The sequence below is a fragment of the Radiomyces spectabilis genome (genome assembly GCF_025331425.1).
Source record: "Radiomyces spectabilis strain NRRL 2753 chromosome Unknown BYT42scaffold_16, whole genome shotgun sequence".
Classification (NCBI taxonomy): domain Eukaryota; kingdom Fungi; phylum Mucoromycota; class Mucoromycetes; order Mucorales; family Radiomycetaceae; genus Radiomyces; species Radiomyces spectabilis.
Window position 1 is genome coordinate 520,443 of NW_026251941.1, and position 12,723 is coordinate 533,165.

Below are 12,723 nucleotides of genomic sequence, written 5' to 3' on the forward strand. Positions count from 1 at the left end.
AAATTTTCCTGGCGTTCGCATTGATTACGTTTTGAATCAACTGCCTCTCTCACGTTCCGCCTCGGCACCAACTTATTGGTCAGACCTTTGCACCATCCTCTGGCACTTTGACCAGCTCTGTAACCCTGACGGAGATTACACAAGTGATCCTACCCCCGGCCAAGTCTGGATAGACCTCTCGCCTCCTACTGCCTCTCGCGAATCGCGCCTGGAACTGCCTCTGGCATCTTCCTCCCACTGCGACACCATCTAAGCACGTTGCGGAGGGGACCATGTAGTGAAAGGTAGCTTAGTAGCCTGTGTTCCTCTACTCTCCACCCTACTTTTTTTCTTCCATCTTTTTGTGATCTATAGATGTTTTTTTCGTTTTATTTCTTAATGTCCCATAGGGTAGCCGATATCGATTTCATAATCATTAAGGCCATACCCCTCAATAAACATATACATTTTCGACTGAGCTAAGCGAGCACCCTTTTTCCGCTCTTCATCACTTTTTTCTCGTTTTTATAGCGGGAAAACCTTTTGCCGGAATCTCGATAGCTCAATCCGCCCTACAAACCTATCCATCCATCGCCCATCCTTTGACATATCGTACATTCATCGTAGCCGTACGGTATATCAAAACATCCAGCCCAAATCTTCGTTGTTGTCCAGTCATCCACAATTGTGCAAAAACTGAATCCAACAATAAGCAGCAACACGGCTTTCAGTAACTCGCCCCGTTCCCAAGTGCCCCCTTTCTTTTCGACGTCCGACCCAAGCGTGCTGGCCGACCCGAACCACCTGAATTTATTAGTAGCCCCGACGGCGCAACAGACTCCCAGCATGTCCGAAAACTTAGCTGCCCAACTTGAGGCTATGCAGGCCCAAATTAACACGCTCATAGCGACCACTATGAACCAGGCCGCCGAACTTGCAAAGTTCCGCGAACTCGCTACCGAAAACCGCCAACTTCGCAATGAAGTGGCCGAACTCAAAACCCGCCTTGCTTCCCTTGCCTCTGATCCTCCAGTTCAGCAACAGCACCAACCAAAGCCGGCACCTGCCACTTTAACCAACGAACCCCTTTCAGCCTCCTCTTCTCCCCGCCCACCATTGGGCTCTGATGCCTCCTCCTGGGCTGTTGTGACTAAAAAGAAGCGCCCCACTAACACCACCCGTATACGACCTGCTGATGTTCGCATTTTCCAGACCCCTTCTGGGCCTTCCGGCTTTAAATACCTTTACGTTCCCCGTTCTCGCCGCCTGACTCGTCAGGAAACGAGAACCCGTCTTCGCCGCCTCGGCATCGATCCCTACCGTGTCCTAGACATTTGTTTCCCTGCCCGTGCTGTCGTTGGACTTCTTGTCCATGAGCAGTACTTCGACTTTGCCATGGCCCAGTTCACCAAGGCCGAAATCAAACCGTTGGAAAACTTTGATCCTTTGGATATTAGTATCCTGGCGGATCCTGAAATCAAAGCCATGTCTACCGAACATCAGGAAGCCTTCGTGTTCGATTTGTATCGCACACGCTGTGAAAAAGCAGTGACCCACCTCCCGTACCATCTTGCCTCCCCCGTTGCGCGCTCCTTTGTCGAGGCCAACATCTTGGAAGAATCTGATCTACCCAGACTCTTGGGCCAATGCCGTGGTGCCCCCGCCTCTCCAGCCAACCCAACCGGTCAAAAGCAAAAGTCCTCCACCGACCCTGACCATGATATGCAAGACGTTCAAAAATCATTATAATGATAGAACAGCCTCCCTCCATTCCTTCAAATGCTCTTTCCCTTCCTTCTTCTTCTGTCCCGCCCACTATTCCTCTCAACATCGGCCTGTGGAATGCCAATGGTCTCCAAGCTTCCCTGGTCGACGATCTCCTCCGCCATTGTCATTCCTTTTCAATTGTTTTTATCACCGAAACCTGGCTCCTCTCTCCCAACAAGCTTCGTACTTCCTGGTCACAATACCATAATTATGGTACCCCTGTAGCTGGCAACTTCCGTGGCTCTGAAGGTGTTTCTGCCCTTGTTTCCCCGGATTTTCCGCTCACTGTCACTCCTTTCCCTTTGGCCACAAAGTATGCGCTTGGCCTCCGCTTGGGTTCCTCTCTTCGCCTTGTTTGTCTTTACCTTCCCCCCACCCTCTCTCTTGACGCCGTTTCTACAGCCCTTTCCTCTATTCCGCTTGCCGATGATATTATCATTTGTGGAGACCTGAATGCCCGCCTTGGTACTGTCACTGGAGATCGCATCAGCAATCCACGTGGTCAGTTACTACAGGATTGGGTCACCGAACGTTCATTATCAATTCTAAATATTTCCCTCGCTTACGGCATACCCACGTATCACACTTTCCGCCACAGCCAAGTCCACAGCAGTATCGTCGATTATTTCCTCACCAACCTCCCCACGCTTCCCCACTCATCCCTCCATATCTTCTCTGATCTTTCCCTCGGATCTGATCACAAGTTAATGTCGTTATCATTTGTATATACCCTTCCTGATCCATCCACCGATTACTACACTCCTTCACCATCTCCCCGCCGTCTCTGGAACCTCTCTCGTCTTAAAGAACTTGATGTCCACCAGCTGTACGTTGCCTCTTTCCGCTCCTTTTCCCAACCACTACATGAGAAGCTTCAACAGCTCTCCTCTGATCCACCCGCCACCCGACCACCCATTGATCAACTCAATGACGACCTCAACAACGCCATTTATTCCGCTTTGGATAAATCGGTTGGTGCTCGTGACCCTCGGCCCCGTCAATGGCAGTCATTTTGGAATGCTGACTTGCAAACCATGGCTGACCATCGAGATCGCACCTACCGGCGGTGGCGTCGTGCCATTGGCATTGACAAAGCTGTCTGGTGGGATGAACACCAACAGGCTGCCCGACGATTTCGAACCGCCGTCCGCCGCGCGAAAAGGCAAGCTTGGCGTGCTTTTTGTGCTACTGTGGCTCGTGGGGATTTCCCCCAAGCGATGTCCACGATCAAGTCCATCCGAAACCGCCGCCGCCAACAAGTCCAATTCACCCACCCTGATGGTCCAGCCGCTGGTGCATTAGCCATGCGTGATCACCTGGCCTCAGTATATTCTGGTTCGGGTTTACCCTCGTCTCGCCCACCATCTTTGCCGCCATCCACATCTTCCCTTCCTTTCGCTATTTCCCCATCCACCCCTCACGTTCCTTTCTTTACTCCAGATACAGTTGCCAAGACTTTGGATCGACTCCCTCGGCGAAAAGCTCCCGGATCGGATCATATCCGTTCTGAGATGCTTATGCCCATCCAGTCTGTGCTTTCCCCCCTCCTTTCCTTTTTGTTTAACCTCTGTGTCCAATGGGCATACGTTCCCTCCCTTTGGCGTGAAGCGCAAGTCGTTCCGATCCACAAAAAAGGCGATCCCTCCCTTCCCAGCAATTACCGCCCGATTTCTCTGACTTCCATCATCCGAAAACTTTTCGAAATGTGTCTCCAGCCCTTTGTGGAACTCGCTGCTCCTCCCCTTGATGTGTCCCAAGGCGGCTTCCGGCATCAACGTAGTGCGTTGGATCAAGCCCTCTGCTTGCATGACTTGATGCGCGCCTACCGCGATCGCCATAACCATTATCCTGTTGTTGCATTTCTGGACATCAAGTCCGCCTACGATACCGTCGATAGACGAGTTATCTGGCAAACTCTCCTTTCTTTTTCTGCTCCTCCGGCTTTGGTGTCCCTTCTCGCCCACATGTTTGACGATGTTTCAGTCACAGTTCTCCTCAGCAACCACATCTCCTCTCCTTTCGTTCCTGCAACTGGTGTCCTTCAAGGCTCAGTCCTCAGTCCGTTCCTTTATTCAATTTATATCAACACTTTGCCTGTTCTCCTCCGTTCCGCTGCTTCCCGATCTACAACTTCTGTCCTCTCTTGTTCGCCTTCTCGTCCGCCACCCTACAACGCTTCCTCACCTTTCGGTCTTCCATTTGGCCCCACGTCCACTGCTTCGTCCGATCCTTCGCCCACTCCCATCAACTGTCTGTTGTATGCGGACGATGTGGCCCTCATTGGGTCCGCTCGCGAAGTCCAACATATGCTGTCGCTTGCTGAGGCTCACTCGGTTGCTCTTGGTTACAAATGGAGTCCATCCAAATGTGCCATCATTAATGCACCGGTACCCAGTTCCCGCAGCTATGTTTGTTTAAGTCTGTACAATGAGTCCCTCCCGCCTGTTGACGAATTTGTCTACCTTGGTGTGCCATTCCGTTCCAAAGGTATCGATGCCTCTTCCATGATCCGTCACCGTGCGCAAAGTACATTTCTTGCAATGTCCCAGTTAAACGCCATGGGCCTTAACCGTAATGGTTTTCCGCTGCTTTTCTGTACGCGTATCTACGCTGCATTCATCCGCCCCAAGCTCGAGTATGGTTTGGCCATTTCTCACCTGCTCAAAAAAGAGTATGCTGAACTCGAACGTGTGCAAGATCGTTGTCTCCGGATGATCGTTGGTGGTCATCGGACTTCCTCAACCCAGGTGCTCAAGCACATGTGTAACCTTCCCAACATGTCCTTCCGTGCTGACACTCTGGTGTTAAAATTCTGCCTTCGTACTGAATACCTTCCAGACGATTGCCTCCTCACACTCCTTTCACCTTCCATTCGTTTGTCTCTTCTCTCCCGTCTCCGTCAGCGACAGATTGTTCTTGATCATCCTGCGGATGACTCCTCCAATTCCCGTCTTGTCTCTTGGCTGCGTCAATATCGCCAGACTCATTTTACCGCTTTTCTTGCTTCTACCGATCGTGTGCTCATTCGTGCGTGCCGACCTTCACTCGAAATTGATCCTGTCCTCTTTGTTCCTGCCTCTCGGCCTGACCGCAGTCGCCTTGTGCGATGGCGAATGGGTTGGTTGCCAGGTAAACCCCGTCCCTGTGCTTGCGGCTTTGGTGATACCAAACGGCAGCATTTAATGCTTTGCCCTAAGATCCCATCCATACTCTGGTACAGCCTCCCATTTCCGCCATCAGATTTTACTGGGGTTCGTATCGATTACGCTTTGAATCTGTTGCCCACTTCTCGCTCTGCTGCGCCACCTCGTTTCTGGTCGGATCTTTGCACCATTCTTTGGCACATTGATCAACTCTGCAATCCCGACGGTGACTACACCACCGATCCTACCCCCGGCCAAGTCTGGCTCGATCTTTTTGTTTCTGGCCCTAGTGAACAGTGCCCGGATCTCCCTCTGGCCTCTTCCTCCCACTGCGACAACCATTAAGCACGTTGCGGAGAAAGACCATGGTGTTGAAAGGTTACTTACTAGCTAGCGGATCCCTCCTGTAATTTCATTTTAGATTTTATTTTGTTTTCCTTTCCCATCTTTTTCCTTTTTCACCTTTCTTGCGACTCGACGGGTGTTTTTTTTCGTTTTCCCCTTTTTTTTTTCTCCTTCTGTTCACCTGAGGTTTGGTCTGTAGAGGGCTTTCCCCAAGGCCGATCGTCCATTCCTCTAATAAACTTATACATTTTCGACTGAGCTAAGCGAGCTTTTTCTTATTTCAGCGATCGCGAATATAATGATAAATACAAAGCAACATAGATCACGTGATCAAGAAATCCTCTCTTCTGATTGGTTAAAACTGCTTTTTTGCCGGACCATAAAATGTTTGTGACGGGTGTCCGGCGCGGCCTTCAGTATCTTTCGTCAATTTTTGGGAGGGATTCTGGGAAGCTTTTTTTTTGGGGGGGGCCTGAATGGTGCGGCAAGTCAGTCGTCGTCTGCCATTTCGTTTTGTGGCCTGAAAACTACCTGAAGGAGCGAATATACCTTAAATATGAGTTTTATCCGTTGTGCTGCTCCTGATTTATCACAACTGGTAAGCGGTTTCCGCAAAAAAACAATAAGATCAATATCACCGGTCCTGTCAATGTAATTTTAAGGCAACATCAGTTTCTATACCATGGCTCCTAATAAATTCCTGGTATTTGAAAATATCAAATGTGTCAGGCGTCTGTGGCAGTTATTTTCGGTATAGGCATGTTTTGTTTCCCATATTATTGCTGGAACTTGATTAATGTGGTTTTATTACATTTGATCTGCATATCGTAAATCGACCTTCCTATCCCCTTTCTCTCTGGCTTAGGTATATCATTTCTATATGCGTCCAGATATTCTTTGAAACTGTCACTCTATTGTTCTCGGGTTCAGATATCGGTGTAGCTATTCGGTAACGCGGGTTTAAAGAGGATACATTAATTGGAGATCATTTTAAATGTCTGTGATCCAGTCTCCTTGGCATCCTGGGCTTTCTCAGCTGGTAACTGATAACTCACTGATGGCCTAACCGCCTTGATATTCATTGGTCTGTAGTCTTCCCTGATACTGAAGAATCACTGTCACTGATATCGTTGTCAGAGCCGAAAACTTAGCAGAGAGTTCTCATTCAAAGGTCAAAAGCAAAAATGCTGGGTAATTTCCCTCCTTCTTTTCCCGGAATCTTCATTACCTGCCATTCGCTTCTCAAGTGTCGTAAACTACGTTGTTGATTTCCGCCTGGGATTCTTTTTTTTTTCTGCTGATTTGGCCGCATTTCTAGATAATATCGTATTGCTGATCTTCCTTATTTATCGCACTCGCTGACATATAACTATTTGTGGGGTAATATCACTGCTAAACGCGACGGCAATGCTCGTGATTAGAATAAAACCACCAATCAGCTACTGCCTATTTAATCTCTCTCGATAATCCTTTTTTTTTCTTTTTGCACAGGGAAAAAACAAGCTCATCAGCATGGTCGAATACGTGTCCACTAAGCTCTTGTTTCCTCATTATCAAATTATCAACTCCGCGTCTTGTTCAGATCTTTATCTTTGTATAACATGATCACAAAGTCGCTGTCACTGATCGCTCCATCACTATTTGCCTTGTGCCTTAATCGCCGATTCCTCTATTTCTGCCATCTTTCACCATGTCGACCTCGGAAACCCTCATATTGCAAGCAGCTAACGTTAACCCATTGGGACACAACTCCTGTCATACCTCAATTGAACTGTCAAAGCCAACAAGCGTCTCTGATCCGCTACCCAAAGACGGACTCAAGGAGGAATCAAGTACTGCCACGGATTCCGCTTTGAAGAAGCCTGTTAGTACCCTCAATCCCAATGCCCGTCCTTGGAAGCCGTTCTGGAGTGCTGAACTCCAAGTTTTGGCGAATGAGCGTGATCGTATGTATCGACGATGGCGTCGTGCCGTTGGTCTCTACAAGGTCTATCCTTATCTCGCGTACAAAGAAGCTCGTGATACTTTTCAGAAAGCGGTCCGAAGTGCAAAACGACAAGTGTGGCGTGCTTCTCAAGATACAGTGGCAAAAACGCAAATAGAAAAAAAAATGATCAAGCTTTGTGAAAGTGTTGTATTTATCTATCCAGGTGAAAAAAGGATCCGCATTCATGTATGGTTTTGGGTCCACTTGTAAATTCACTATGCAGAAAAGATGCTAGGTGATTTGAGATGGCTAGCCATGTGATCTTTTTTTTTTTTTTTTTTTTTTTTTTATAGTTGGTCAGCCATGTCTCCGTATGCGAACATGCCTTTTTCCTCTCAGTTCACGAACCACGCATACGTTCAAGACAATCTCGATTTCGTATACAATCACGGCTGTCCTCGCCTCAGGAGATATAGGTTACAAGGCTCTTATTTGAGAACCTTCCCCGTAAAGTTTCGAATTCGTACCGCAGTAAGTCGACCAGCAAGTGCAGCTATGTATTCCACTTTGACTATAGCTCTATTTCTTCTAGACTCGTGTATCCCGGGCTACTTTTTCCTGGCGACAATCCTGTTCTCGGTTCCTCAACAACTTCATCAATGGCGGGAACACCGAAAATCAACCTGTACATATTCTCGACAATTAAACTTTTTTTTTATTTTTTAGAATTCATGCTATCATACGTATCAGTTATGTAGATCTGTGCCATTTTTTAGGTCTCATCAATGATCAATAATGGTATTTTGTAACCCTAGATCCAGGCACCTTTAGCACAGATGTAATTTTTCCAACACGTCTTTTCGCGTTGAAAAAACTGCCTCCCGTTATCGACCCGATGCTTATTGGCTTTGGGTCAAGTCTCCCACCATTTGGCAACTGTGCCGTGTTCTGCCCTTATTCTAACGGCTTTTCTTTTGCCTGACTTTTGTCTGAGGCATGACTTTGATGATCCCGATTTTTCTCTTTTCTCTTCTTCTCCCTGTTGATATTACTGTACCCTCCAATTCGCGACGAGCCGAGTTGATAAACACAGAAAACCACGATTCGTTTGTCATGAAAATGAAAAAGGACGATTGTGACTAGAAGACAAAACCTGGGTATACGCAAGTTTCGAAAAAAAAAGCATACCTAAAGAGCTCGACACCATTAGTTATAGGTCAGATTATGCAAATAAAGGCGTAGCATAGCAATCGACGGCGATGCAGATGACTATGACCGTGCTCTGTCGAAAATGCGGCACAGAAAACATGGTATTATTTTAGCGACGTTTGCTCAATGTAGCCAGTGATACTTGATTGTTATGAGTATTGAGCGTCATTACACTGGCTGATGATGCGATCCAAATAATCAAATCGTTGTGGAAACAGGATGATAATACGTAACTGGGCCACAAGTCTACTTTATATCATGCAGAATGGTTGCAGACACAGGTTCTACATTCAAGTCAGCTACATTTTAGAACAGAGGAAAGGCAAATATGAGGGAATGTTAGTAAAAAAATGCCATTTGGCGAAAAGAATATCAAGACTGGAGATAGTGAAACGTCAGCAAGGAGCATACTGATCTTGTATCATGTTGCACGATCCATGCACATGGGAAAAATATACCAATCATTGGCTTAAAATAAGCCAAAATGGATTTCCGTTACAATAACAAAGCGGTCCAAATTGATGATGGCAATTTCAGTAAGCTCAAATATTCCATATCAGTTGGTATATTTGGATGACGATGATGATGATGTTTATGATAAAGGTACATCCTTGATACATTTTATGGCAAAAAATGGTTTGTGCGCACGTGATGGACATGAATTAGCTGGGTAGCTTCAATTGAGCTCTCAAACTGATAGAGCTGCTGTTATCAATCAAATACAAGGCGAACCGACCTGTAAAAACTTATTGGAACAATGGGATGCCACCAAGTCCAACAATCACGGAACAATCAAAACTTGGGACCGTTTCTGATTGGCATTTAGGGATACATCTGTTATTCATTGCGCTTCAGCCAATCACATCGCTTAACATGTTCAATCAGATCTCTTGGTGTATTGGAACGCCGCTTCAATTCAGGATTTCCGACATTGTTGTTTGGCACATCGAAACTTTATGCGTCGAACCGCGTTTCTGCTGTTCATCTAAAAGAGGCAAAACGACAATATCCATTCCAACGCCCTATACCAAAAATCAACTGATTGGAAGGGACATTTTGCCAAAAGACAATATTCACGCTTCATTGACGTTATGGAAAATGGTTAATAATTTTCAACGTGAGAAAAGTAAAGAAAATGTGTCAAACACACAAGTAGCGAGTGATTCGCTGATGATCTTCATCAGTTATTTGAGAGAAAATAGATGAAACATGGAAAGACGAGCCGAAGGGAAAAAAAATATCTAGTTTAGATCTGCGTGACATTAGGGAATAGTTTACAGCCAACCTGGGGGGGGAATCTCAATTTTTTTTTCAATAGATCTCCTTTTGAAAAAGATGGTCCTGCATGAGTGGCCCTGAGTTTCATCCTACGAAACCGACGTATCTCACCACATGTCATTTTACACTTTCTTCAAACTCCGTTTATAAGTCAATGTGGTCGACCACCGGCGTGGAAGACAGTAAAACAAGGGCAAACATGGATGATGAATAGATGAACACGTTGTTATGATCATCGTTGAGAAAACTGTCATACGTAAATGGGCATAAAAACCAAAATAAAGTTGATAAGGTTAAAAAAAAAGCTGATGTGTAAGGTTGGAGTTTGCAGGAGTTCATCTCAATCTGGTTTTTTATGGCATTGAGATAACTTCATTGGCCAGTTATACAAAGATGAGATGGCTCGCAATGCAGTCCAATTATGTTCAAGATCATGGGCCTCAGTTAAAACAACTATATATAAAGCCAAGTTCATGCCAATTCTATTTTTTTTCCACTTATCTTCCATCCATTCTTCATTTTTTACTATGGTCGTTGCTACCAATCTCGGTTTCCCCTACGTCGGTGCTAAACGTGAGCTCAAGAAGCTTATTGAATCTTACTGGTCTGGTAAGATCTCTGAAGCCGACCTCAAGTCCGGTTACGAAAAGATCCAAGCCGACCACTGGAAGTTGCAAAAGGAACAAGGCTTAGAACACATTCCCTCTGGTGAATACACTCTCTATGACCGTGTTCTCGATACCGCTCAGCAATTCGGTGCTATTCCTCAACGCTACCAACACATCAAGAACCCTCTCGAACAATTCTTCGCCATGGGTCGTGGTCTTCAAAAGGCTGCCACCGAAACCACCGAAAAGGTCGACGTCCCCGCCATGGAAATGAAGAAGTGGTTCGACACCAACTACCATTTCATTGTCCCTGAATTCGAACAGGACCAAACTTTCACTCTTCAGGCTCCTCGTGCCGTTGAACAGTTTAAGGCTGCCAAGGCTCTCGGTATCCACACTCGTCCCGTCTTGGTCGGTCCCGTTACCTTTCTTCACCTCGGTAAGGCTGCCAAGAACGCTGGTGAATTCGATACCTTGTCTCTCCTTCCCAAGGTCTTGCCTCAGTACGTCGAACTCCTCAAGCAACTCGAAGCTGCCGGTGCCGACTGGGTCCAGATTGACGAACCTATCCTCATTCTCGACTTAAAGGACAACGTCAAGGCTGCTTTGGAAACCGCTTACAAGACTCTCAAGGCCTCAACTTCTCTCAAGTTGTTGGTCGCTGCTTACTTTGGTCGCGTTGAATCCAACATCTTGTCCGTCAAGGATCACGTCGATGCCATTCACTTGGACTTGGTGCGTGCTCCCGAGGAACTCGATACCGTTTTGCCTTTGCTCACCAACAACCAAATCTTGTCTCTTGGTCTCGTCGATGGTCGCAACATTTGGATTAACAACCTTGCCAAGTCCTTGGAATTGGCCGAAAAGGCCATTGCTGCTCTCGGCAAGGACCGCGTCTTCATTGCTCCTTCTTGCTCGCTCGCCCACTCTCCCTTCTCCACTTCGTTCGAAAAGAAGATCCAAGAAAAGAACCCCGAACTTTTCAGTTGGTTGTCTTTCTCCGTTGAGAAGTGTGCCGAAATCGTCACCATTGCCAAGGCCTTGAACGAAGGTCGCCAAGCCGTCCAGGGTGCTTTGGAAAAGAACGCCGCCGCCGTCGAAAGCCGTCGTACTTCCCCTCAGACCACCAACCCCGCTGTCCGTGAACGTGTGGCTCAAACTCCCGCCTCGGCCTGGAAGCGTCCCTCTGCCTTTGCCGTTCGTCGTGAAGCCCAGGTGAAGAAGCTTAAGTTGCCTCTTTTCCCCACCACCACCATTGGTTCTTTCCCCCAGACCAAGGAAATCCGTGTTGCGCGTCAAAAGTTCAACAAGGGTGAACTTGCCGAAGATAAATACAACGAATTCATCAAGGCTGAAATGAAGCGTGCCGTCGAATTCCAAGAAAAGGTCGGTCTCGATGTCTTTGTCCACGGCGAACCCGAACGTAACGACATGGTCGAACATTTTGGTCACTTGTTGCACGGTTACGCTTTCACCGAAAACGGCTGGGTTGTCTCTTACGGTTCTCGCTGCGTCAAGCCCCCGGTTATCTTTGGTGATGTCTCTCGCAGACGCCCCATGACCATTGACGAAATCGTCTATGCCCAATCTTTGACCCAGAAGCCCATGAAGGGTATGTTGACCGGTCCCGTTACCATGATGAAGTGGTCCTTTGTCCGTGACGATATCCCCGCCAAGGATCTCTGTGCTCAAATTGGTCTTGCCCTCCGTGACGAAGTCGTTGACTTGGAAGCTGCCGGTATCCCCTGTATCCAGGTCGATGAGCCCGCTATCCGTGAAGGTCTTCCCATCCGTCGTGCTGATTGGGATGCTTACCTTGACTGGTCCGTTGCTTGCTTCCGTCTCTCCACCGCCGGTGTCCGTGACGAAACTCAGATCCACACTCACATGTGCTACTCTGACTTTAACGATATCTTTGACGCTATCGCCGCTTTGGATGGTACAGTATTTCTTTATTGTGTTTTCAATTTATTTTCTGTTTATACTAAAACTTTTTATGTATTTCAGCTGATGTTATCACCATTGAAAACTCCAAGTCTGATGAAAAGTTGTTGAACATCTTCGAAACCAAGCAGTACACCAACGAAATCGGCCCCGGTCTTTATGATATCCATTCTCCCCGTGTTCCTTCCGTTGAAGAAATGAAGCAGCGTTTCGGCGATATGCTCAAGTACCTTCCTGCTCATCTGTTGTGGGCTAACCCTGACTGTGGTCTCAAGTCCCGTGGCTGGCCCGAGGTTGAGGCTGCTTTGATCAACATGGTTGAAGTTGCCAAGTACTACCGTGCCCAGCACCAGCAGTAAATTGTCTTCCGGTTGCCAACAACAACAACAACAACTTTAGAAAAAACTCCTCCGTTCAACTTCCATTTCCCGGCATTTCATTCTCAACAACAATTTGCCATCAAATTTACCCGAATTTCAACATTCCCCGTTCAAAAAAAAATCCCTAGAAAAACTTTTTTTTT

General features: G+C 46.9%; 3 protein-coding genes across 3 annotated transcripts; all 3 read left to right on the plus strand.

The window, feature by feature from the left end:
* Positions 1–825: 825 nt before the first annotated feature.
* BYT42DRAFT_549856 (uncharacterized protein) lies at positions 826–1,728 on the plus strand (the record flags this gene model as incomplete). Its single annotated transcript, XM_051566100.1, has 1 exon — positions 826–1,728. The coding sequence occupies one exon, from the start codon at positions 826–828 to the stop codon at positions 1,726–1,728; it is 903 nt and encodes a 300-aa protein (XP_051418916.1).
* A 5,196-nt stretch (positions 1,729–6,924) lies between these two features.
* Positions 6,925–7,657, plus strand: BYT42DRAFT_618301 (uncharacterized protein; the record flags this gene model as incomplete). The annotated part of the gene is made up of 2 exons (XM_051572269.1): positions 6,925–7,384; positions 7,515–7,657. The coding sequence occupies 2 exons, from the start codon at positions 6,925–6,927 to the stop codon at positions 7,655–7,657; spliced, it is 603 nt and encodes a 200-aa protein (XP_051418917.1).
* Positions 7,658–10,175: 2,518 nt separating this feature from the next.
* BYT42DRAFT_549857 (5-methyltetrahydropteroyltriglutamate-homocysteine S-methyltransferase) lies at positions 10,176–12,559 on the plus strand (the record flags this gene model as incomplete). The annotated part of the gene is made up of 2 exons (XM_051566101.1): positions 10,176–12,195; positions 12,264–12,559. The coding sequence occupies 2 exons, from the start codon at positions 10,176–10,178 to the stop codon at positions 12,557–12,559; spliced, it is 2,316 nt and encodes a 771-aa protein (XP_051418918.1).
* Between the last annotated feature and the right edge of the window lie 164 nt (positions 12,560–12,723).